This window comes from Stigmatopora nigra, chromosome 17, assembly GCF_051989575.1.
Source record: "Stigmatopora nigra isolate UIUO_SnigA chromosome 17, RoL_Snig_1.1, whole genome shotgun sequence".
Classification (NCBI taxonomy): Eukaryota; Metazoa; Chordata; class Actinopteri; order Syngnathiformes; family Syngnathidae; genus Stigmatopora; species Stigmatopora nigra.
In genome coordinates, this window is record NC_135524.1 from 1,652,088 (window position 1) to 1,677,331 (window position 25,244).

The following is a 25,244-nucleotide window of genomic DNA, read 5'->3' on the forward strand; positions in this document are numbered from 1 at the left end:
CCCGGTCATTTTTTTTAATGTTTATTTTCGCTTTTTAAAATATTTTTAGATTTAAAAAACGATTTTTGAACTAAAAACACAGAAAAAATCATTTAAAAAAATAACAATTATTGATTTAAAAGGGGGAAATCAGGAAATTTAATATACATCTATATATCTATCATTTTAATTTTTCCTAAAAAATAAAGTCGGCCCACATAATTGACTTTCCCTGACCACACAAAAATGATGCCGTGGACCAGATTTGGCCCCCGGGCCGCCACTTTGATACATGTAACCTAGAAATTGAACAATTGGCTAGCCACCCAATCATGCCTGATAGGCTCCAGCACCCCCTGCGAACCTTGCACTTCAGTAAATGAATGAAGAGCTATAAACAATATCCACGTATTTATGACATTGGATTGGACGTCTATGTGGGTCATAGCACTTTTAAAAACTTGATCTTTTTTCCCGATATTGAAAAAAATGAGCTGATCGGGTCGATTTCTGATCATGTGACCAGGCGGGGCGTGGCATGGCATGGTTGGGGGACCTCCCCACATGAAGGGAAAGTGGAGTCAAATGGAGGATCGAACTGGGAGAGACCCTCCGCCCCACTAGAGGGAGGGGCGGTGGGCAGTGGTGGGTTGTGGTTGCGGCAAGAAAGATGCGGATGGTGCAGCTACAATGCGCACACGCACGTCTATGTAACCTTGGGGAAGGGAGACCCCCATAAAAAAGCAAAAAGGCGTGTTTGGCAAATTCCCTCCCTCGTCACCCCCCCACAAAAATGGATGCTACACTGAGAGTGGCTCTCTGGACTGATGTGGTAAGATACCAAGCATCATTGGATGACATGCAGGCACGATTCATCTGCGTGGAATTACGGTATTTTGTTTGCATTTGCCTTTATTAATGTGCTTTATTTTTTATTTTTTTGGGGGGGTGACTCCACTATTTGGTGTGTGTGCTCCATCGTGTCGTTTTCACATGACATCATCGTCATCGCAATTGTCGCTGCGGGCACGCGCACGATTTCATCGTTCGTTGATCTAATCGACGATCTCGATTAATTAAATGTGTTCCAATTAGACGTGCACGAGACGTTATTTACTATTACATTTATTTTATTACATTATCTGACCCTGTGCATAGGTGGAGCTAGCTAAATTTGCCTTCCAATTGACCCCAAGTCACGTTTATTATTATTATTATTATTTATATTAGAGCTAAAATTGCATGGGAGAATGAATTTTAATATTTTTGGGCCGCAGTGCACCAAGCAATAGATTCCACCATTTATATCCATGCTACATGTATTTATGCTACTATGCTACTCCTACTACTGTACTGCTAACTTATTATTACTATTATTATTATTTAATTTGGTCCTTATTGTTGCCATTTGACGTCATGTTCATTCTGCATATATAATATATATATCATTGCATGACATTAGGGGTGGGCCATATGGCCAAAACGAGAACATAATCACGATTTTTTTTAATATTTAAAGTAAAATTTGCCATAATTTGACCTAACTCGAACCCCCTCACAATTCTATCATTTTAAATATACATAACTTGCATTTAACTGCCCATTTTCCTCATAAAAACTCATTTTTTAAATTTTTTTTATTTAAATAGTGCCATTTTTATAGACACATGCCTCTTTAAAAATCATACGCTTATCAGAATGCTCACTGACCTCAAGTAAGTGGAGACACGGAAAAGCTTCTTTATCTACCGTAACGTTCTGACCTACTGACCGAATTAGCCCTTTAGCTAAGCATCACTTTAAAACATCTCATTAAAAAACTATATATATACATTTGTATCGAAAAAAACGCATTCCCACCTAATTGTTTGTGTTTTTCTTCTTCTAGGCCCCGCCCACAAGTGTCCATCTTCATGGAGAAAAGTAACGGCGTCCCTTTAAGATGACACTCACAGGACCACCTGACTTATCGGTTTCAAGTGAGATCCCCGTCACGTCCCTTTCCAAATCCTCGCCGCCTTCCAAACAACGTCCTCCTTTAAATCGCAGCACGCCACCAGAAATTTCCATGCAGTCCCCGTACAAGAAGAGGTCGGAGCGTCACGGCGCCGGCCACGACGCGGCCTGGAACGCCACGGGCCGCCACCAGGCTTCCCGCTTCTCCGCCCCGGACATTTTCAACCCCAGATTAACGTCCCGACCGTCGGAGGTCAAGACCAATGGCGCCGTTCCCGAACCCAAGCGAAGGATTCGCTCTAAAAGCGCACCCCGAGTCCAGACGGGACTCCAACCCAGACCCTCAGAGTCCTCTTGCCCCGCCTCGGGGAGGAGAGGGAGGGAGCCACAATGGCGGACCGCTGGGGAGCCACAATGGCGGCCTGATGCCTCACCTCGCAAGGACTGGACCCACGCGGCTCCTTTCCACGAAGCCTACCCCGTCGGGATCGCTGACGACATCAGATATTCGGCCTATTACAGCACGCGTCCATCCGAAGAAGAGGCGTTGCCAGACAAACCGGCGACCAGTCCTCACGTCCGATGCCGGGTGGACATTAAACCCAGCGAGCCTATGTCACGTCACCCCTCACAGAGGAAGGCCACCCCACCGACAGACGTCCCCTGGTCGAGGCAGCACCCATGGGCATGTCGGAGTCTAACCGTACCCCGCCATTTTTCCTATTCCCGGGCGCCGACGCATGGCGAGTCGCTAGAAAGCCGACGAGCCGCTCGCCAGTCCTGCAGTCTGCCCAATAAGTACAAAGACCAAATGGAGGTGGCGTCAGAAGGGACACCACCATCCCGCTATGATGTGGACAACATGACCGGACCCGGTCCTGGTGTCCCCTTCCAAATGTTTTTCGAAGACGATCCTAGCGGATATGTGACGACTGCAGCTCCTCCAAGGCCGACCTCCTATTTCCCTGATCGTGCCAACGTCAAAGCCCAATACGCACATGAAGAAAGAGGCGGCGCGGGGGCTTATTACGGCGAAGCGGAGCACTACCCGTACAATTTGCAGGCGGGTTACCCCAAATCTTATAGCGCCCACCCACCAGGGCCATACATCATCCAAGCGCAACCAGCCAGGATCTTCTACGGAGACGACCCCAGGTCCTATCAAATTCAAACAGCCCCGCCAAGGTTTTACTACCCACACGAAACCCACGCCTTGCCGCCATTGCACCACCTACCGGCACGAGCCCACTACGCAGACGGCCCTAAAAACGCCAGGCCGGTTCCGGCGCCCCCTGACGACTGGTACACCTCCTACGCTCCCGGCTATCGCCCCAATCCGGCGGCCTACGCTCCGACCCGAGCCGGACAAGAAGCGGCGTTCGCCCAATGGGGTTGGGACCCCGGCGCGGAGACCCAACGAATGGGTACGGAATCGAAACCCTATTCACGCTCATTGGACGACATTCTCAACTCGCAGGCCGAGAGGGAAGCACCCGCCTCGGTTCAGAGGCACCAAAGCTACTCGGAACTGGATCCTCGTAAAGCGGCGAGGACGCCTGAAGACCGAGCGCCACCCGTGGTGGTCAATCTATCCACCTCGCCGAGACGTTACGCCGCCCTGTCGCTATCCGACAACTCCCTGATCGACCAAAGCCCGACAACTAAGAGCCCTACCAGCCGGCAGTGGTCGGTCACCCCCGAGATCACCATCACGGACAACGACCTCCGCGGGAAAAGCCGAGGAACCCCCAGTAGCGGCGCTTGGGACCCCCCGGACGAAGGTCAGCACGAGACCAAATCCCCCAACAAGGAAACATCGCTCCAACAAAGCCTGGAGCAACTAGACGAGCTCCTGGCCGACCTGGTGACGGACTACAAACCCCCCAGCCGGAGAGCCAGCGAGGACATCCTGGACCAGCTGAAGAAGCTCATCGACGAGGAGGAAGCCGTCTCCCTCTCCCGGAAAAACTCCATGGCGGCCACGGAAGAGCCTCCACCCCTGGACCGGCAGCCCACCTCGGTCCGATTCCAACCCAGCTCCTTCCGGGAAGGCTCCAACGTGGACGCCACCGCCACCCCCAGCGGCGGCGGCCACGCCAGCTGCGCCTCGGCGGCCGACGGCTGCTGCTCCCCGGACCGCAGCCCGGACGAAGACGACACCATGATGTGCTCCAACAACCGTTGCCGTCGGACGGAGACGCTATTCAACGCTTGCCTTTACTTCAAATCCTGCCACAGCTGCTACACTTACTACTGCTCGCGCAACTGCCGCCGCGAGGACTGGGACGTCCACAAGGAAAGTTGCGTCTACGGCCGCGTGGGGAGCTCCTGCCGCCACATCATCAAGCACTGCCGCGAGACACTCCCGGTCCACAAGGCCTTCTCTCGCCTGGCCAAAGTGGGCTACCTCTCCAGGGGGCGTGGCGTCCTCTTCCTGGGATTCCCCAACGCCGCCTCCTCGCTGAGCTTCCTGCGAGCCGGGCCGGACGCCCTGGACGCCCTACCGGCCTCGCCCACCTACCTATCACTGCGCGAACTGGAGGCCTTCCAGGAGCATTTGGGCGAGTACGGCCGGGAGCTGAAGGAAGCCGGCCGCGAATACGACCCCGACGAGTGCTTCGTCCTCAACGTCTCTGTGGCGGTGGGCGAACCGCCGTCCGACGGACCCTCGCCGAGGAACCGAGCCCCGGCGGTGAGGAAGCACGCCAAAGTAGCCCTGGCTTCCTTCAGCCCCGAACGGAAGAGCCACGAGAGGCGGGGCGACATGGAGACGCTGATCCTGACTCCGCCTCCTGGTACGGCGGACATCGACAAAGAGGGCGAAGAAGGCCGGAAAGCCCGGGAAATCTGCTTCGTCAACATCCAGCGCGAGTTGCGGATCCGTGGCGTCTTCCTGCGCCAGCAGTACCCGCGTGTCTACGAGCAACTTTGCGACTTTGTGGAAAATAACCTCCGCTTCACCCCGACGACCATCTACCCCGTGGACAAAAGGACCGGGAAGCAGTTCATGTGCATGATCATGGCCGCCTCCGAGCCCAGGACTTTGGACTGGGTGGGGACGCCACACCTACTCGATGACATCATATAAACAAAGGCCACGGGAAACCAGAAACTTTGGATTTCTTATTTCACAAACTGAACATAGTTTTTATCCTCGTCGTCTTTCCCGGATTTCATGAGATCAAATATCCATTCTTGCGTTCTGTGAAAGGAAACTCTATGCAAAGCTCATTTATAGGTTTTTAAATCCAATTTCTTGGTTTTAGCTCATGTTTATGTAATGACTCTCATAAATGGAGTCATTTAAGATGAATGCATGAATGGAGATTCCAAAATCCAAAGACTCAAGCACAGGAGATTATGTAAATCATATGTTGCGTTAGCTTAGAAAATGTCACGCTACGTTAGCGCGCGTTAGCTCCTTTGTTCATTTTCTCAAACAGCCAATCACAAGGAGACAAATATTAGCTAGGGTTAGCTCATTTAGAGTGTTCCACCAGCTAGCCTAGCATGCATGTTTTTGCATTGTGGGAGGAAAGCAAGATTACCCGGAGAGAACCCACGTGAGCCTGGGGGAAGAAAATATACACACTCCACACAGGTGGTGGATTCGAACCCACGACCCCAAAACTGTGAGGCCCACACACTAACCACGCTAAGCCATTTTTTTCTATTTTTTTCAACCATTTTTTCTTTAAATATTCTAATTTATTCAGCCATTTTTTTTCTCCATCAGTTGTCTTCACAAAGGTAAGAAACGAGTTTATCCGAGTTCCATCTGCGACAAACTACTAGCTTTTTCGTAATTGTTTGGTTTTCCTGAAGCAATAGCGCATAGGACAGCTCCCTTTTCCACTCCATATTTGCATTGACATAACTTTTCATGCAAAACTTGTATGCATTGTCCTTACGCAAAAGTATAAAAAGTAGCTGGAATAACTGGTTAGGAAAAAAAGACAGTGGTGCCACAATAGATGCTGTGCGTAGTATGTCAAACCTTTGTTTTATGTCATTTTTTCCCTTTAAATTTACATTATAAAACCATGACACTGCTATTTTGTGGTGTGTTTTATTATGAAATCAACATAATTCACCTCATTTACAAGCTATTCACAAAAGTAAAAGGTATTGAGCTATGAATTGGTAGGAAATGTTGGCTGTAAAAAAAACATGATTGTTCCATTACAATCAGTAAAAAAATGCCAAATAAAAACAAACAAAGAACAGCACATTTGTTGGTTTTCCTCTACTTTTTTGTACTACTGCTAGGTTTGAATTGACATAAAGCATATTCTGCCAAGTATACAAGGAAACATAAAATACACATAAGTATGCCATACATTTGAATTTATTTTAATAGTTAATAAAGGCACTATACAGTGCCACATTTTCTTGAAAAAGCTTTACTAGTCTATCCAAGCTCATGTCATAACATCTTTTCCCTCTAGGTGGCGGTGCTACCCTACGAAGCACCCAACCTGCAGCCGAAGAAGAATCTAGAGGAGGAAGAGGAGAAGAAGACGACCTAAAAAAAACAACAAACAAACCCCCCAAAAATCCCTAGAACGAGACTCCTCGGAGTCCCGTACGTTTAGAGGCACTTATGAATCGTATAATTGCGTGACACGCAACTGCCAGAGGCGCAGAAACTGCTTAAAATGGCTTACCAGACCTTTCAACAGGAGTACTTACAGATTCCACTGGTGACGAGGGCATACACTACCGCATGTGTCCTTACAACTGCAGCCGTGGTAAGACAAATAGTTCACTTGGACTCTTGCTCTTCTTCGAACAACCTTTTCTTTCTCCTACTTTTCTTCTTTCCACAGTAGCATAATGACGATATTTACGCTTTACGCAACCTATGTCATGCATGGTGTAAGCTTACGTGTCCCATAGGTGACCAACGTCATCGATCCAGCGCGACAAACACACCCCTAAAATCAGAAAAAAATGGATCTAAATTCAAATTATCTTAGTTAACATTGATACGTAACATTTCATTCTATTCGTACTTTACCAAGAAGTGGTAAATGTGTGCAAACATGTTAAGACATGGTGCTAAAAATGACATCATAATTTGGGCGATTTTCAAGGGAAATACTACTACTAAGGAAGGAAATAGTATAAGTATTTTGTAATAAGTACTTTGTTAACGTTGGCTTCAACTTTAATTTAATAAGTGCAGTTGTGCCAAAAACGCTTGATAAACATATCACATGAGACTAAAATAGTATTAAAAACCAACAAGTATATTATATATTTTTGCCATACTATATAGCTTTTTACTCATTCTGCTATGTAATGTTTTACTTCTGTTTATTTCCCAGTAATAATAGACAATAATATTATAACCTTTTGTTTTTATGTTAAGCAACTAGAGATCATCACCCCTTTTCAGCTATACTTTAATCCGGATTTGATCCTAAGGAATTACCAAGTAAGTCATCAATCATTCACAATGATTTTTAATTTAGTTCATTTAATATTAATATATGATGTGTCTCTCTTTTTTTATAGGTATGGCGACTTATAACAAACTTCCTATTTTTTGGTCCTGTGGGCTTCAATTTTTTGTTTAATATGATATTTTTGTATCCTTTTCAAGTATTACAGCAAAATAATGCATTGTGCAATTGTGTATTTTAAGCATATAGAAAGAACAACAGTATTTTTGACTGTATTTTTTGGATGTCAATCATTATAAGTGCTTGTTTACTTCCTGAACTATTTATTTTTTAGATACAGATATTGCCGGATGTTGGAAGAAGGTTCTTTTCGGGGGAGAACAGCTGACTTTGTCTTCATGTTCCTGTTTGGCGGATGTCTCATGACGGTATCCTTTACATCTTTTATAGATTCAACTTTAAAATTGGGACACTTTTTCAGGTCTACTGTTTATTTTGGGGTTAAAACAGCTATTTTCTACCAAGTGAAAAATCTGTGCAGGTATTTTTGAGTGCTTCTTTGACACAATTGCAGATATTTGGGACTTTTGTGAGTTTGGTATTCCTGGGCCAAGCGTTCACGATCATGTTGGTGTACGTTTGGAGTCGACGGAATCCCAACGTCCGCATGAATTTCTTCGGCCTTTTGAATTTCCAAGCACCCTTCCTGCCTTGGGTGTTGATGGGATTCTCACTTCTGCTGGGAAATTCCATCATTATCGATCTTTTAGGTATATTTATCGCCATTGTTCCCAAATCTAACTAGTTAGATATATTGTTTTAAAACCTTGTTTCTCTTTTAAAGGGATCGCCGTTGGTCACGTTTATTTCTTCTTGGAAGACGTCTTCCCCAACCAACCTGGCGGCGGAAGATGGTTAAGGACGCCGTCGATTATGTAAGTAAACTCTTCAAACTTTTAGCGGGTACTCCATTTGGTTTCCTCCCATATCCCCAAAAACATGCATGCTAGGCTAATGTAGCACTCTAAATTGCCCCTAGTTATGATTGCTTGTCCGTCTTCTTGTGCCCTGTGATTGGCTGGGTGTCCTCACCTGTTAGCTAGGATAGGCTCCAGCACCCCCTGTGAGGATAAGTGGTTCAGAAAATGAATGACTGGATAAATGGATGCCCTACAAAAGGTTAACCAATTCACTTCCTAACCTGAGTTTTATTTACACATGTGGACAATCACATGACCAGAAAGATGTTGTTCGACACTCCTGATGAAGACGCCAATTACAACCCGTTGCCCGAAGAGCGCCCGGGAGGATTCGCCTGGGGCGAAGGGCCCCCGAATCTCGGAGGTTGATTTTTGCTCTTTCACTACTGTACTAGAATTGTTAAATATCCCCCCCAGAAATTGTTTCACGGGAGACATGAGTTGATTTTTTTCTTAAATCCTGGGTGGAGATTGCCAATAAAAGTTGAAAATATGTTGACAAATCCGCATGTGATTCTGTCTAGTGTTTTCAAATGCAGGTTTCCAGACCAGTCGGGCTGTTTTTACAAGTTAAATTCTATTTTAATGGCTAACATATTTTATTCGATGCAATTTGGAACGTTTCACTGTCATTGAAAAAAGTCAATTCCAAAGAGTGAGACTGAAAGGCCCAGACCAACCGGAAGTCACAATGACTTAGCAAAAAAACACGAAAAGATAAAAGATATAAATATTTTTTTTTCGCGATATGGTTAAGCCATTAGATTTCAATCACCAAATAAACACGTAAGACAAAGTAACTACAAATAAAACTTCACTAAATGCCCGCTACGTGAACCTCCATTCTTTTATTCTTGTGGACGTCATGAAGAGCAACTTCCGGTACGTGCTTGTGCTGCAGGACTGACGTCATACTTTTCGAAAAAAAACAAACGTCAGAACAGCCGGTCATTCTTCGACGACCTAGCTTGCAGGAGCGCCACATAAATACTTCAATCTCCTCTGTTTGAAAAGTCCAGAGAGGTAAGTATTATGCTCCAAGAACCTAATGTTTTATATAATGCAGTTATATAGCATACCGATTCATTGTTAACTGCAGAAACGAGTTATGTCATTGTAAATCTTTAATGTCCGTCGGCCGCTAGCTTAGCGGCTAACTGACGCAAACAGACTGCATTCCTCCGCTTGGTTCACTTTTACGTTCACTCAACATTTTATTCGATGGGAATGAGTCCGAATGCGTATTTTGTGATCGCTTGGGCCCGTTTAGACGAGTGTCCTGCCTGATAAGGGAGTCGCCGCGATAACGCTCGCCTCGTAAATAATTAATAAATACGCCATTATTACACCTGAATTTGGACGCAAATCGATAAAAAATGTCGTACTTCAACATACGTATTCGAAAGCACATAAACGCCAACTGCCAAAAAATGACAATATGTCGCAAAAATGTCAGGATAGCTCGAAACCGGCCCGTTATTCTGCAATTTCATTTGAGTCGATATTATTCGATCGATACAGTAACGGAAATGAAAATATATGATACTGCAGCTTCTGCATGGGCTATTTATATATCTATATAATATTTTTAATGGGGGGATTTGAGGTTGATGGTGAATTTTAATGACGTATTGTAGGGTTTGACGAAGGAAGGAAGATCTTGTCTATGTCGGCCATTTCAGAGGGGAACCGCCCAGCGGGGGTGCAATGCCGCACTCCGTTATAGCACACTCCCTCAAGGACGTTTTCACTATTAAGCATCGACACATTTTTCCTCCGCATAACATTCACGCACAGAAATATCACTCGTTGACATCCCGTAGGAGAATTATCAAGAAAAAATGGCGTCGTTGACCCCTTTTTGGTTGCGTTTTTAGAGAATTCTAACGGGGCGTTTCGAGCTATTGACAAATGCTTATGTAAATCACCCACATATTTGTTTAAATGCTAAGATCTAAGAATTAGGCCTCTCAAATAAATGTTTATTTTGAAATAAAGATATGCACTTTGCTGTTTTTAGAGGCTTTATTTGACTATTTCAATAGCAGAAACTGGTCCTTTAAATTCTGATCATTCGGGTTTTTGCCTATATTTGCCCAGTCATTGCTTTCATTGCATTTTACCACAGTATACTATTTTATTTATTTATAAAATGGTAACTGTTCCAAAAGAGACTTTTATATTGTCCATTGATTTTTTTTTGGCTCATAATTTATTCAATAAAATCCTACCAAATTTCCAATCTGAAAAAGTAGCCTCTCTAAAAGCCAAAAAGGGCAACACCATCAGTTTTTCCGTCTGATTACTTCCACTTATCGGATTTTGAGCATTGCAAGGTCATCAAATTCCAACACCAGCTAAGCTTGAACAAAAGAACGTAGCTCCGACACCACCCAAATTGTAAGTCAAGAACAATAGACAGTGTGGTCAGCAAAGTTGGCTACTCCTAGTTAACAATCACTAGTCAATAATTGGTAGACTTTAAAGTTCAAATACCAAGATTTAGAATTCATCCTATCACGTCTTTCCAAAATCTATAGCCAAAAAATGTGGATGATCCAATGAATGCTAATGGGAATTTATTCTTAGCAGAAAAATGGAGACGAGCGGAGCTAAAGTTCTGGAGACGGCCGATGACATCCAAGAGCGCCGTCAGCAAGTCCTGGATCGCTACAGGCGATTCAAGGACTTGTCCATCATGCGGCGACAAAAGCTGGAGGACTCGTACCGCTTCCAGTTTTTCCGCCGCGATGCGGACGAGCTGGAGAAGTGGATCCAGGAGAAGTTGCAAATCGCTTCTGATGAGAACTACAAGGATCCTTCTAACCTGCAGGTAGGCCACACTTTTTAAAGTGATTCGCCGGCAGTCGATTGGCCAATTTGCGCCAATTTGTGTTCGATTGTTTTTTTTTTAGGGAAAGCTGCAGAAACATCAAGCCTTTGAAGCGGAAGTTCAGGCCAATGCGAGGGCTATCATCAAACTCAATGAAACCGGGAACTTGATGATCAACGAAGGCCATTTTGCCTCTGAAACCATTCGGGTAACTCAACATGACTGCCGTGTTGTTTTTGTTGGGCCATGCCAAAATGGCGTTGTGCATTACTGTCTCTCAAATTGGAAGTCCACCTAGCAATTTCTCGTTCATATCATGAAAAAAACCTAAACAAGTAATATAACACCTTTATTAAAGCTCTGGTCATGTGACTTAAATGTTACAGTTGACATTATGACTTCTAAAAAGTGGTACTGGTAGACTCTAGATTTTTTTTGGTGGTGGTGATTAAGGGAGTGTCCCAAAAAAAGTTGTTGTTGTTCTTTTAATACTTGAATGTCACTCAGTCCTACACGCCTTACCGGACTCAACAAAGACCAGTATTTTCAAGTGTTAATATGGCTGAGTATATTGTGGTAGGTGATGAGTTGATGTGCTTGAAGAATTAGTCTGGAATGCTGTGGAACTTTTAAAATGGGTGAACATTCATTCAGGTTAGACGATTGGAGTGAAAGTTGCCGTTTTGGGCCTGTTTTTTTTTAATATTTGCCCTTTTTCCACCCTGGACCAGACTCGACTGGAAGAACTTCGCCGTCTCTGGGATCTGCTCCTGCTGAGGACCAAGGAGAAGGGAATGCATCTTCTGCAGGCCCAAAAACTTGTTCAATACATCCGCGAGTGTGAAGATACTTTGGGATGGATCAGTGATAAGGTACAAAAAAAGGGGTGGGGCTTATTTTGAGGTGGCTTTACTCGATTTTCTCCTCCTACCACAGGAAGCCATCGTGACGTCGGAGGAGCTGGGCCAGGACCTGGAACACGTGGAGCTCCTGCAAAAGAAGTTTGAAGAATTCCAGACCGACCTGGCCGCTCACGAGGAACGCGTGAACGAAGTCAACCAACTGGCGGCCAAGCTGCGGCAAGAAGAGCACCCCGAGGCCGAGCTGATCGCCGCCAAGCAAGAGGAGGTGGACGCCGCCTGGCGCCGACTCAAGGGACTGGCCCAGCAGAGACAAGGGAAGCTTTTCGGAGCTGCCGAAGTCCAGCGTTTCAACAGGGATGTGGACGAGACCATCAGCTGGATTAAAGAGAAGGAACAACTCATGGCGTCGGATGACTTTGGGCGCGATCTGGCTAGCGTGCAGGCTCTCTTGCGGAAGCATGAGGGTCTGGCCAGGGATTTGGCCGCTCTGGAAGATAAGGTGAGGACGATGGCGGACCAAAGCCAGCTTTTGGTGACCGGTTGGTCAAATGTTGTTGTTGTTTTCAATCAGGTCAACACATTGGGCGGCGATGCCGAGCACCTGCAGCAAACGCATCCGCAAAATGCGGCCCAGATCCTTCTGAAGAAAGACGAACTGGTCACCAACTGGGAGCGCATTCGAAGCCTGGCGGCCGAGCGCCATGCCCGTCTCAATGACGCCAATCGGTATAACGCCAAATCGTTAAGCTAACTTTGAGAAAACTCAAGGAATGATTGGCTCACTACTAGTCTTGTTTGTTTGATTTCTAGCTTGCAACGTTTCACCGCAGACTTCCGAGATCTCACAAGCTGGGTGACGGAAATGAAGGCCCTGATTAATGCCGACGAACTGGCCAATGACGTGGCTGGAGCCGAGGCTCTGCTGGACCGCCATCAGGAACACAAAGTAAAAGTTTAATACTTTCAAACACTGTTTAGGAATGTTGTTATAGCAGGATGATGACCAACTTTATTCAACCTCAAATTGGACAAATTGAAAATTATTATTTTTTATAGGGAGAGATTGACGCCCATGAGGATAGTTTTCGAGCCACCGACGAAGCGGGTCAGATTTTGTTGAACGCCGGACATTATGCCTGCGATGAAGTCAAGGAAAAGGTAAGACTGTCTAAGACCACCAATGTGTGTGACTTTACCAAACACTTTCCATTGTGACAATACGTGTAGCTTGGCCTCCTCACCGAGGAAAAAGAGTCTCTGCTGGAGTTGTGGGAGCTTCGCAGGCAACAGTACGAACAGTGCATGGATCTTCAGCTCTTCTACAGGGATACGGAGCAAGTGGACAACTGGATGAGCAAGCAAGAGGTAAAGGGGACTATTTTGGGATGGAAAAAATGTGGAGGACAGCCGTATTGATTTTTGTGCTGTGATTTTTTTAGGCTTTCCTCTTGAACGAAGACCTGGGTGACTCGCTGGATAGCGTGGAGGCCCTGCTGAAGAAACATGAAGATTTTGAGAAGTCTCTCAGTGCTCAAGAAGAGAAGATCACTGTGAGTTGAGGATTTTCAGGAACTTTTCTGACAAGTTCATCATTGTGCTGATGTCTTTTTTTTGCCTTTATTCCTCCATCTTTAGGCTCTGGATGAATTTGCAACCAAACTGATCCAGAACAACCACTATGCATTTGAGGATGTCGCTACTCGCAGAGACGCGGTAAAAATAGATATTTTCCTGATTTTTTTTTTTAGGACAAAAGTCATTGTGTCTTTTTTGTCCTTGTGTATTTTAGCTTCTGAGTCGGCGAAACGCCCTGCACGAACGCGCTCAGTCTCGCCGTTCCGCCTTGGAGGATTCTTTCCACCTGCAACAATTCTTTAGGGATTCTGACGAGCTCAAGAGCTGGATCAACGAGAAGATGAAGACGGCTAGTGACGAAGCTTACAAGGTACATTTAAGAGTAGGCACTTTTGTGCTCTTTTTCAACAGAGAAAGGATTTACATATTATTTCTTCTGACAAACAGGACCCGTCTAACCTGCAAGGCAAGGTGCAGAAACACCAGGCTTTTGAAGCCGAGCTCTCCGCCAACCAGAGCCGCATCGATGCCCTGCAAAAGTCGGGCCAAGAGTTACTGGACGGAAAACACTATGCCTCCACGGAGGTCGCGGGACGTATGGAAGAGGTCAGCTCTTTGTGGAAGAAACTACTAGAAGCCACCGAGCTTAAAGGTATGATCTAAAAAAAAATCTCAAACAGTCACATTGGACGCAGATGACATTTTCTTTATTTCTTTTATGAAGGTATCAAGCTCCGAGAGGCCAACCAACAGCAGCAGTTTAACCGAAACGTGGAGGACATTGAGCTCTGGCTGTACGAGGTGGAGGGTCACCTGGCCTCAGAAGACTACGGGAAAGATCTGACCAGCGTTCAGAATCTGCAGAAGAAACACGCCCTCCTCGAGGCTGACGTGACTGCTCATCAGGTACAGATATGGAGACAATGTAATTTTTCATTAGTCTGGGCAGAAAGACAACCTCCCTGAGTACGACTTCCAGATCATGTGACCTAAAAATGAGAACATGTTGAATGCAGTACCGCAATAACGTACATAATTGTTGTCCTTTTCACCCTAGGATCGAATCGATGGAATATTAATCCAGGCCCGCCAATTCCAAGAGGCCGGACACTTTGACGCCGGCAACATCCAGAAGAAACAGGACGCCGTGGCCGATCGTTATGAGTCCCTCCGCGAGCCCATGGCCGCCCGCAAACAGAAACTGGCCGACTCGCTTCGTCTTCAGCAGCTTTTCCGAGATGTCGAAGACGAGGAGACTTGGATTCGGGAGAAAGAACCCGTCGCCGCCTCTTCCAATCGAGGTATAACATATGTTAGTCCTCAATTAGCCTAGCCATGGTTCCATTTTAAACTATTAATGGCAATATTCCTTCAGGCAAAGATCTGATCGGAGTCCAGAACCTGCTGAAGAAGCACCAGGCCCTCCAGGCCGAGATCACTGGACACGAACCTCGTATCAAAGCCGTCAGCTTGAAAGGAGAAGCCATGGTGGAAGAAGGTGATTGTTAAAACGAGCCCGTTTTGAAGGCGTACATTCCTGACCTCTGTTTTCGGCACATAGGACACTTTGCCGGCGAGGACGTGAAAGCCAAACTGTCGGAGCTTCACGGGCGTTGGGACACTCTGAAAGCCAAGGCTTCCCAGAGAAGGCAGGACCTGGAAGACTCTCTACAGGCCCAGCAGTACTTTGCCGACGCCAACGAGGCCGAGTCCTGGATGTGGGAGAAGGAACCCATTGTGGGGAGCACGGACTATGGCAAAGACGAAGACTCTGCTGAGGTGTGTTGAGGACTTGATTTCACCAGAATGTTAGTTCTATTTTTCATCTGGGTTTCATCTTGGCATCCGCAGGCTCTTCTGAAGAAACATGAGGCCCTCATGTCTGACCTGAGTGCTTATGGAAGTAGCATCAAGTCCTTGAAGGAGCAGGCTACGTCTTGCCGGGTATAAGATCACAGAAGGGCTTTATTAATATAGAAATATTGGTGGGGTGAATAGTTTTACATTTAATTAATGTCACTGATTTTGTCACATTTGAACGAATAGCAACAAGTGGCCCCTACGGACGACGAAACCGGGAAAGAACTGGTCCTGGCCCTCTACGATTACCAGGAGAAAAGCCCTCGCGAAGTAACCATGAAGAAGGGCGATATCCTCACTCTCCTCAACAGCACCAACAAGGTAAAAATATAAGACCAATAACTCCAACGTTCAGATGACGTTTGACTTTTATTCCCTTCCCCAACAGGACTGGTGGAAAGTTGAGGTGAACGACCGTCAGGGATTCGTTCCCGCCGCCTACGTGAAGAAACTGGATCCCAATCAGTCTTCCTCTCGGGAAAACCTGGACGAACACGGCAGCATCGCACTTCGCCAAGAACAAATCGAGAATCAGTAAGAGCAGATAACACAAATGTTGATTCTATCCCTCCCACCATTTTTTTATGGTGACCTCCTCTGTCCCCCTTTCCTGTCTCTAACCACTTTACTAATCTCTGTACCGGTACTGCTCAGGCCTACCACCAAAGAGGCCTGCAGCGTGTCTATGCGCATGAAGCAGGTGGAAGAGCTGTGAGTAGGAACTAGTCCACAAATGCTTGCTTGCCTGCTTGCTTCCTTACTTGCTTGCTTACGTCGTACTCTTGTGGTCCGTGTTAGCAAGTTTTCATCATACTTGGTTAGAGATGGGCATTCCAACAAATAGAATTATCATGCCACAATAACGAAAAATAGGTCAAAATAACGGTCAAACTGCAAGACGAGAGTTACAGTGTTACAGTAATCCCTCGAATATCACGGTTCATGTAGACCAGACATGGCCGCGATAATCGAAAAATAGCGAAGTCCGTTCACCCCTATTTTTTTCTGTTTAAAACAAAACAAAGCTAAATGCTGCATCCATGGCACTTTGTTTTGAAATAAATAACATGATCAGTTTTTAGCTCCATCCTCATTTTATGCCTGAATGGCATGTCCTCCCAAAGCTGAGCATTGTTTTGCTCGTATTTTTTAGTTGTAATTTGTCCTTGGTCTACTTTTTCCTAACACCTCCTTCTCTCTTTCACAGATATGGAACTCTGATAGACCTGGGGGAGAAACGCAAGGACATGTTGGAGAAGAGCTGCAAGAAGTTCATGCTCTTCCGGGAAGCCAACGAACTTCAGCAGTGGATTAACGAGAAGGAGAGCGCCCTCACCAACGAAGAAGTGGGCTCCGACCTGGAGCAGGTGGAGGTCCTGCAGAAGAAGTTTGACGACTTCCAGAAGGTATTCTTCTTACTCCAATTTTTCAAGGTTTCATTTTAACTGCTGTGAGACATAGTCCCAATTTTTTTTTTTTTGTCTTTCAGGACCTTAAAGCCAACGAATCCCGCCTAAGAGACATCAACAGAGTGGCCTCTGAACTGGAATCGGAAGGTCTAATGGCTGAAGAATCACTGGTTCCATCTCAGGTCATTTGCAATCTCTCTTGTTTTTTGCATTAATTTTTTCAATGTATATTCAGGGCAGGTTTTTCTTATTTTTACAGCAACAAGAAGTGCTCGGTGCCATGCCCGGAAAACTTGTAAGCAAAATAAACAATGCATTTCTATACTGTGTTCACTAATAGGATTGACATGCCTTGTTTTATTTTATTTTTTTTAGGATGAAACTGACTCCAAAACGGCATCTCCATGGAAGGTAAACTTTATAGGAATGAACTTTTGATTCTTTTAGTTCTTCCAGTTGCTAATTTAATTGTCTTGTGTTTCCTTCATTTTCCCCAACAGAACATCCGAATGGCTGTTCAAACCACGGCTAACTTCAACACAATCAAGGTAAGAGTTAGCACTTCACTTTGACTTTATTATCACTTCCAATTGATGCTCAGTTCTACCGTTATAGTTTCTTCTATCGCTAAAATACACACAGAGATAGCATAGCTACACAACACTACACATACCTCCAACGTAGCAAACACCAGACTTTTGTGCTAATGCTATTATTATTATTTGAACATATAGGAATTGAACAACCAGTGGAAATCACTCCAGCAGTTGGCTGAAGAGAGGAGCAACATGCTGGGTAGCGCCCACGAAGTACAACGATTCCACAGGTGACAACTAAACTGGAGTTGCTATCCCAAACTTTACTAAACAATATCTGTCAATGGAAGGTTTATTGTGAGTGAAGTAAGCTTCTGCAACTGCACTTAGCAGAAAATGAACCTTAATGGTTCAATCAATATCCTGCAGTATGTGGATGGTGGGGCGGATATGTTACTGTTGATCGTCACACTTTGTTTTTTTTTTTCGCAGAGACGCCGACGAAACTAAAGAATGGATCGAGGAGAAAAACCAGGCGCTCAACACGGACAACTACGGTCACGATTTGGCTAGCGTTCAGGCTTTGCAGCGCAAGCACGAGGGCTTTGAGAGAGACCTGGCGGCCTTGGGGGACAAGGTCAGTTGGCGGTCTTGCTAGCACGCTACGCTCTCCCTAAAATTGGGAAGAAGATAATTAGTTTGAGGGATGTTTTCTTTGGATTTGGCAGGTCAACTCCTTGGGAGAGACGGCACAACGTCTAATTCAATCCCACCCAGAAGCAGTGGACGACATTCAGGAAAAATGCACGGAGCTCAACACCGCCTGGAGTAGCCTTGTCGGACGCGCCGATCAGAGGAAGGACAAGCTGGGAAACTCGCACGACCTGCAGCGCTTCTTGTCTGATTTCAGGTCAGTCTCAAAGTACTAATGTAAAATCTTGGCTAGAGTTTGAGGGATTTTGGGGAAAGCCACATCACAGTTGTCTTCAAACCACAGAGACCTCATGTCCTGGATTAACGGAATCCGAGGCCTGGTGTCCTCGGAGGAGCTAGCCAAAGACGTGACCGGAGCCGAAGCGCTTCTGGAAAGGCATCAGGTGAATGACTCGGGTCGGCTTCTTGGAAAAAGTTTGTTTCGTGCCACATGGTCTTCATTTCGCTTTCTTCCATTCCTCCAGGAACACCGCACCGAGATAGACGCCCGACTTGGCACGTTCCAGGCCTTCGAGCAGTTTGGACAGCAGCTCTTAGTCCAAGGCCACTACGCCAGTCCAGAGATTAAGCAAAGGCTGGAGGCTTTGGACCTGGAGCGTGCAGACCTGGAAAAGGCCTGGGTGCAGCGCCGCATGATGCTTGACCAGTGCCTGGAATTCCAGGTAAGAACTGAGTCCAATCCAAGGCAAAGTGTTCCAACAAGGGCTGCCATGGTGGCTTCTGGTTTGAGTTCCAACCCATTAAGAGGATACCCCACAGCTCTTCAGCAGGGACTGCGAGCAGGCCGAGAACTGGATGGCGGCACGGGAAGCTTTCCTGGCCAGCGACGACAAGGGCGACTCCCTGGATAGCGTTGAGGCGCTCATCAAAAAGCATGAAGACTTTGACAAAGCTATTAACGTGCAGGTAAATTTAGCTCGCTAGCTAGCACCAGAAAGCTAGAAATAATGCTAGATTCTGGTTGTAATGTCTTAGGTTACCAAAAGTTACGTCGATTTTAGTGCCATTTTTTTTTCTGAACATGAAAAATGGAATTAGTGCACCTTTTTAACTGTCATGTACTGAATTGACAGGAAGAGAAAATTGCCGCGCTGCAATCCTTCGCCAATCAGCTGATTGGAGCCGACCATTACGCCAAGCCGGAGATCTTCAGTCGCCGCAATGAAGTTCTTGACAGGTGGGAATCCCTTTTCAAAACATTTAAAAGCCATGTTGTTTGTTTTCTATTTAGCTACCTAGGTAGCTAGCTAGCTAGGTAGGTAGCTAGCTAGCTAGCTAGCTAGTAATTAAATGTAGTCTAAAGTAGTATGTGAAAGTAAGATTGTATCTTTTTGAAGGTGGCGTCGTCTGAAGGCCCAGATGATCGAGAAGCGCTCCAAGCTGGGAGAATCGCAGACCCTGCAACAATTCAGTCGCGACGTGGATGAAATCGAAGCTTGGATCAGCGAGAAACTGCAGACCGCCACCGATGAGTCTTACAAGGATCCCACCAACATTCAGGTAACACAACATTTGATCATTTGATTTATTTTTTTAATGAGACAAAACTCAGAAGAAAAAAATGGAAGACCGCAATTCCTTTTAAAAGCATATAGCGTATTTTATCTTGGCTAATTTGTCAAGGCGTCTTTCCTCTCTGACATTGAACTCAATTCTTTCCTAATGTCTTTTTTTGTTGTTGTTGCTTTTTCGTAGCTGTCCAAGCTGCTGGTAAGTTGGAGTAGTTAGTTCACTAACCGTTTTTGGGGGTTTTAATTGAATGTCAAAATTGACCCAATCCATTCTGCCAACTAGATTAATTTTGAGAACAAAAATTGTCATTAAAAGTGGCTCGAACTGACCTTGTTAGCTAAAACTAAAGTGTCCAACTATATTCAACTTTAGTTGTAATGGTTATATTGGATTTTGGAGATGGATACATTTTATATTAATTTCCTAAACTGGCAGTCAATGAATTGGGTCAACTTTTTAATTTTTTGAGTTGTTTGTCGTCACTCATTTTAGCGCTAGCTTTGTTCAGTGTTTGGAATAGATAACATTTAGATAGAAAATCTGTGCTCAAATTGCTTCATGTATGCCATTATTTCACTGCTACTAATTCCAACACTTTGAAAAAATCTTTTTATTTGGAAAAAAGGTTGATTTTTATGTCTTAATAAGCAACCTAAGTCGAAATAATTGTGTGAACTAACAATTTCTGAGGGCTATATTTGACATGGGATGACCAAAATGTGTGTTTTGTGCATCTTTGTTTTTATTTGTCCCATCGTATAATTGTACTTATAGTACTTCAAAACTCGACAAAAACTGAATGCAAATTCTTTTTGTAATATGGCTTCCAATTCTCCTCAAGTTAAAAATCCACAACTCTCAAATCAAAAAGAGTTGCATTCCATTTTTTGTCTTGCACACGACACCAACGTCCCAAATTAAAGTCTTTCTTCTCTCCACTGCCACATTAGAGCAAACACCAGAAGCACCAGGCCTTTGAGGCGGAGCTCCACGCCAACGCCGACCGAATCCGCGGGGTGATTGACACGGGCAACACCCTCATCCAGAGAGGCGCTTGTGCCGGTAGCGAGGACGCCGTCAAGGTATCCCATCCGTCTGCTCTCATCTCTTAAGGCTGGAGGATAGCCATTTATTTTGTGTTCCTCCATTTTTTTTTTGTAGGCCCGCCTGGGCGCCCTGGACGAGCAGTGGCAGTTCCTGGTGGACAAATCGGCCGAGAAGAGCCAGAAGCTGAAAGAAGCCAACAAGCAGCAGAACTTCAACACGGGCATCAAGGACTTTGACTTCTGGCTCTCTGAGGTAAGTCGATTTGGGCGGCGTTATGCCGTATTAGATGCCGCCATTGACCTGTTCTTTTTTCTTCAGGTGGAAGCGCTACTAGCGTCTGAGGATTACGGCAAAGATCTGGCCTCTGTCAATAACTTGCTGAAGAAACATCAGTTGCTGGAGGCGGACATTTCGGCCCACGAGGTAGGCCTCGTCTCACTTTGGATTTTGACACAAAATGCTCTATTTAGACTGAAATAGCAGGATCTATTCAATTGCTTAATTGGCATGCTAGCTGAGGATAATTTTGTTCTCTTGTGACCAAATCGTTATGTATAATAAGGCTTTTTTATTTTTAAAAAAATACATATTTATATAGTAAGGCTTTTTAATTTTAAAATCAAGACTATGTATGAGTATAGTTTAAAAGAGGCCATGTATAGTAAGGATCATATTTATTTCTAAATAAAAGATAATCTAATACTAAAAAAATATATATAGTAAGGCTATTATTTAATTCAAAATATAAGATAAAAAAATAATGTATAAAAAATAGTCAATTTATTATAAGGCTTTTTAATTCAACAAAGAAAGACAGTCAATGTATAGTAAGTCCTTTTAATTTTCTAACTTATTTTTTCAGGACCGCTTGAAGGACCTGAACGGACAGGCGGACAGCCTGATGACCAGCAGCGCCTTCGACACGTCTCAAGTCAAGGAAAAGCGCAGCGCCGTCAACGGGCGCTTCGACAAAATCAAGAGCATGGCGGCGGGACGTCACGCCAAACTCAACGAGTCACACCGCCTGCATCAGTTCTTCAGGGACTTGGACGACGAGGAGTCTTGGATCAAGTGAGGAACCGAGCCATCCGGCCAAATGTCCAGCCACTGTGTCCTCTCTTCATTTCGTTCCATCCTTTAATGACTCAGGGAGAAGAAGTTGCTGGTGAGTTCGGAAGACTACGGACGTGATTTGACTGGAGTTCAGAATCTGAGGAAGAAGCACAAGAGGTTGGAGGCTGAGTTGGGAGCCCACCAACCGGCCATCAAGGTAATGGCAAGAATTGTAGAGGAACAATTGCACAGTGCCCTCATCTTTTTGTATTTCCAGTCGGTGTTGGACACGGGAAAGAAGCTGTCCGACGACAATACCATCGGCCAAGAGGAGATACAGCAGAGGCTGGCTCAGTTTGTGGACCACTGGAAGGAACTACAAGACTTATCTGGCGCCAGGTATGGAAATGTTCCCAATGGAATCCACGCCATAAGCCCAGCTAGGAAACCAGATCTCATTCTATGTCTTTTTTTCCACTTGTTTAGGGGACAAAGACTGGAGGAATCACTGGACTACCAGCAGTTTGTGGCCAACGTGGAAGAAGAAGAAGCCTGGATCAACGAGAAACTGAATTTAGTCGGGGGTGAAGACTACGGAGACACGCTGGCAGCAGTGCAGGTACGTCGTCAAAAAAAACTTAGTCTTTCATTTTTGATAACTTTTTTTTATTTGATGGACACGCAGGGCTTGCTGAAAAAGCACGAAGCCTTCGAGACCGACTTCACCGTCCACCGAGACCGAGTCGGCGACGTTTGCGCCAACGGGGACGACCTGGTCAAGAAGGTAATGTCGATTTGATCCAGTCCAATGGTGTTCTGACGTTTGTTCTCGTTTGGTGTAGAACAACCACCACGTGGAAAGCATCACTGCCAAGATGGCTGCTCTGCGAGGCAAAGTTTCGGAGCTGGACCGTGCCGCCGCTCAGAGGAAGGCCAAACTGGACGAGAACTCTGCCTTCTTGCAGTTCAACTGGAAGGCCGACGTGGTGGAGTCTTGGATCGGTATGTGGAAAGCAAAAAAGGGGCCGAGGATCAATTTTAAACCTCATCTTTTCATTCTAGGAGAAAAAGAGAACAGCCTGAAGAACGATGACTACGGCAGGGACTTGTCCTCTGTGCAGACCCTCCTCACCAAGCAGGTATTGTGCCGTACCACTTGGGTGTTTAGCCCACGTTTTGGTTTTCACGTGAATTTGTCCCGCCCGCAGGAGACGTTCGACGCCGGCCTTCAAGCCTTCCAACAGGAGGGCATCACCAACATCACGGCCCTCAAAGAGCAGCTGTTGGCGGCCAAGCACGTCCAGGCCAAAGCCATCGAAGCCCGTCACGCCGCCCTGATCAAGCGTTGGAACCAACTGCTGTCCAACTCGGAGGCCCGCAAGAGGAAGCTTCTGGAGGCTCAGGAGCATTTCCGCAAGGTAAGTACAAAGAGACTGGTGCTGGAGGTTGGCTACTTGACACTTACGTCTTCTTTTCTTCCCCCTCCACAGGTGGAAGACCTGTTCCTAACCTTCGCCAAAAAGGCCTCGGCCTTCAACAGCTGGTTTGAGAACGCCGAGGAGGACCTGACGGACCCGGTCCGCTGCAACTCCCTGGAAGAGATCCGGGCCCTGCGCGAAGCCCACGAGGCCTTCCGCTCCTCGTTGACCTCGGCCCAGACCGACTTCAACCAGCTGGCCGAGCTGGACGCGCAGATCAAGAATTACCAGGTGCTCTCCAACCCCTACACCTGGTTCACCATGGAAGCCTTGGAGGAGACGTGGGGGAACTTGCAGAAGATTATCAAGGTAGGTTGTCGTCGTCTCTGCGGGTGGAGTGTGTTGAACTCACGGTTTACGGTCTGATTGTCCTGACAGGAGCGAGAGTTGGAACTTCAGAAAGAGCAAAGAAGACAGGAGGAGAATGACAAGTTGAGGCAGGAGTTTGCTCAGCACGCTAACGCTTTCCACCAGTGGCTGCAGGAGACTAGGTACGAACGACCACTTTTAAAACAAGGAAGTTGTAACTCATCTAACACTTTGCTTCCCTTCCTCGCCGCTGGAATCTTCACCTATGCAAACCAGGACATACCTTCTGGATGGGTAAGTAACCAAAGCATTTGTTTAATAATGTTAGTGAGGCTGCCGGGAGAATAAAAACATGCAGATAATTGTCTGTATGGTACTTTTATTATGGCAGAATGTTACATAGTAATCATTTTGTTCCTTTTGTCCCAGGTCTTGTATGGTGGAAGAGTCGGGGACGTTGGAATCGCAGCTGGAGGCCACCAAGGTAAGCACAAAGTCCAAGTCTCCTCCACAGCAGTCTGATCCCTTGGCGATAACTTTGTCTCCGTCTTTTGCCAGCGTAAACACCAAGAGATCCGAGCTATGCGCAGCCAGCTGAAAAAGATCGAAGACTTGGGCGCCGCCATGGAGGAAGCACTCATCTTGGACAACAAGTACACGGAACACAGCACCGTGGGACTGGCGCAACAGTGGGACCAACTGGATCAACTGGGAATGAGAATGCAGCATAACTTGGAGCAGCAGATACAAGCAAGGTAAGAGCTATTGCTTCCCAACACCATCGGCCCAAGTACTTACCTTAATTTTGTTTTGTTTCCATCTTCAGGAACACGACGGGAGTCACAGAGGAAGCCCTGAAGGAGTTTAGCATGATGTTCAAGTATGTACCGTTAGCGTTTCATATCAGCAGGACATCGTAGCTCACCAACTTGCTTCTTTTCTTCCTGAAAGACACTTTGACAAGGAGAAATCGGGACGTCTGAACCACCAGGAGTTCAAGTCGTGCCTGCGCTCACTGGGTTATGACTTACCTATGGTAGAAGAAGGTGAACCGGATCCTGAGTTCGAGACCATCCTGGACACGGTGGACCCCAACAGGTAGGACATGACCGCTGACTTCCACATCATGGACTTCTGTTTAACCGCTATGTATCTCTTTGTCACCGGCAGGGATGGCAACGTGTCGCTCCAGGAGTACATGGCCTTTATGATCAGCCGTGAGACGGAGAACGTCAAGTCCAGCGAAGAAATCGAGAGCGCCTTCCGAGCTCTCAGTGCCGAGAACAAGCCATACGTCACCAAAGAAGAGCTCTACCAGGTAAGCCTCGGCGAACGTCTTTTTCCGTCTGCAGTGGAAGTCCTAACGGAGTTGTGTCCCATCTGGTCTTTGCAGAACCTGACCAAGGAGCAAGCCGACTACTGCCTTTCGCACATGAAGCCCTACCTGGACAACAAAGGCCGAGAGCTACCCTCTTCCTTTGACTTTGTGGAATTCACTCGCTCGCTATTTGTCAACTAACCAAGACCGTGCCCGCTAACTTAACCACGTATACCCACCGCAAAGCCATGGAAACCGCATGACCGACGTCAGGAATGAGCACTAAGCTACCCTCATCCTCCACACTGCTTCCTTGGCAAAAATTAAATGTAAGTGCTTAACTTTAGCGTGCTTCAATAAAAATTGGTTAACACAAGCAATGTGTGTGGCTTGCTAAATTGGAAAAAAGACATT

The 25,244-nt window shown here is 45.9% G+C and overlaps 3 protein-coding genes across 9 annotated transcripts; all 3 read left to right on the forward strand.

Moving 5' to 3' along the window:
* The first annotated feature begins 559 nt into the window (after window positions 1–559).
* LOC144210800 (apical junction component 1 homolog) lies at window positions 560–5,990 on the forward strand. 4 transcript variants are annotated; one of them, XM_077737695.1, is made up of 3 exons: window positions 560–870; window positions 1,868–1,958; window positions 2,029–5,990. In XM_077737695.1, the coding sequence occupies exon 3, from the start codon at window positions 2,048–2,050 to the stop codon at window positions 5,021–5,023; it is 2,976 nt and encodes a 991-aa protein (XP_077593821.1). In that variant the 5' UTR covers window positions 560–870; window positions 1,868–1,958; window positions 2,029–2,047; the 3' UTR covers window positions 5,024–5,990. The 4 variants fall into 4 exon arrangements, with proteins under 4 accessions (XP_077593821.1, XP_077593822.1, XP_077593818.1 ...); XM_077737696.1 differs by having other exon boundaries at window positions 560–811; XM_077737692.1 differs by having other exon boundaries at window positions 1,868–5,990.
* A 398-nt stretch (window positions 5,991–6,388) lies between these two features.
* On the forward strand, window positions 6,389–8,826 carry derl2 (derlin 2). Its single transcript, XM_077737697.1, has 7 exons — window positions 6,389–6,686; window positions 7,310–7,375; window positions 7,456–7,529; window positions 7,678–7,771; window positions 7,918–8,113; window positions 8,188–8,278; window positions 8,584–8,826. Exons 1-7 carry the CDS (start codon window positions 6,594–6,596, stop codon window positions 8,690–8,692), a joined length of 723 nt encoding a protein of 240 aa, XP_077593823.1. The 5' UTR covers window positions 6,389–6,593; the 3' UTR covers window positions 8,693–8,826.
* A 407-nt stretch (window positions 8,827–9,233) lies between these two features.
* On the forward strand, window positions 9,234–25,206 carry sptan1 (spectrin alpha, non-erythrocytic 1). Of its 4 annotated transcripts, XM_077737134.1 has the most exons (55): window positions 9,234–9,346; window positions 10,913–11,156; window positions 11,239–11,364; window positions 11,888–12,028; window positions 12,093–12,518; window positions 12,591–12,745; window positions 12,830–12,965; window positions 13,076–13,177; window positions 13,247–13,384; window positions 13,459–13,569; window positions 13,655–13,732; window positions 13,809–13,964; window positions 14,042–14,246; window positions 14,319–14,500; window positions 14,652–14,895; window positions 14,970–15,092; window positions 15,156–15,373; window positions 15,446–15,538; window positions 15,641–15,775; window positions 15,843–15,988; window positions 16,109–16,165; window positions 16,662–16,860; window positions 16,944–17,045; window positions 17,123–17,158; window positions 17,239–17,274; window positions 17,364–17,411; window positions 17,598–17,689; window positions 17,892–18,036; window positions 18,128–18,309; window positions 18,397–18,496; window positions 18,578–18,775; window positions 18,873–19,019; window positions 19,187–19,290; window positions 19,451–19,613; window positions 19,809–19,823; window positions 20,576–20,707; window positions 20,787–20,924; window positions 20,991–21,095; window positions 21,535–21,743; window positions 21,822–21,942; window positions 22,003–22,124; window positions 22,212–22,344; window positions 22,411–22,509; window positions 22,568–22,727; window positions 22,788–22,864; window positions 22,934–23,143; window positions 23,216–23,512; window positions 23,582–23,694; window positions 23,789–23,806; window positions 23,942–23,996; window positions 24,071–24,267; window positions 24,339–24,392; window positions 24,464–24,610; window positions 24,683–24,830; window positions 24,906–25,206. In XM_077737134.1, the coding sequence occupies exons 2-55, from the start codon at window positions 10,920–10,922 to the stop codon at window positions 25,029–25,031; spliced, it is 7,437 nt and encodes a 2,478-aa protein (XP_077593260.1). In that variant the 5' UTR covers window positions 9,234–9,346; window positions 10,913–10,919; the 3' UTR covers window positions 25,032–25,206. The 4 variants fall into 4 exon arrangements, with proteins under 4 accessions (XP_077593260.1, XP_077593262.1, XP_077593263.1 ...); XM_077737136.1 differs by lacking the exon at window positions 19,809–19,823; XM_077737137.1 differs by lacking the exon at window positions 16,109–16,165.
* Window positions 25,207–25,244: the final 38 nt, after the last annotated feature.

Excerpts from the sequence above, each read along its gene's own strand:
- sptan1 (XM_077737134.1), top strand. The coding sequence starts at position 10,920 with ATGGAGACGAGCGGAGCTAAAGTTCTGGAGACGGCCGATGACATCCAA. Across the intron at positions 18,037-18,127 it reads TGGCGGCCTTGGGGGACAAG|GTCAACTCCTTGGGAGAGAC; the intron begins GTCAGTTGGCGG and ends TGGATTTGGCAG. Across the intron at positions 20,925-20,990 it reads TTGACTTCTGGCTCTCTGAG|GTGGAAGCGCTACTAGCGTC; the intron begins GTAAGTCGATTT and ends TTTTTTCTTCAG.
- derl2 (XM_077737697.1), top strand. The coding sequence starts at position 6,594 with ATGGCTTACCAGACCTTTCAACAGGAGTACTTACAGATTCCACTGGTG. Across the intron at positions 7,376-7,455 it reads TGATCCTAAGGAATTACCAA|GTATGGCGACTTATAACAAA; the intron begins GTAAGTCATCAA and ends CTTTTTTTATAG. Across the intron at positions 7,530-7,677 it reads TTGTTTAATATGATATTTTT|ATACAGATATTGCCGGATGT; the intron begins GTATCCTTTTCA and ends TTTATTTTTTAG.
- LOC144210800 (XM_077737692.1), top strand. The coding sequence starts at position 1,922 with ATGACACTCACAGGACCACCTGACTTATCGGTTTCAAGTGAGATCCCC.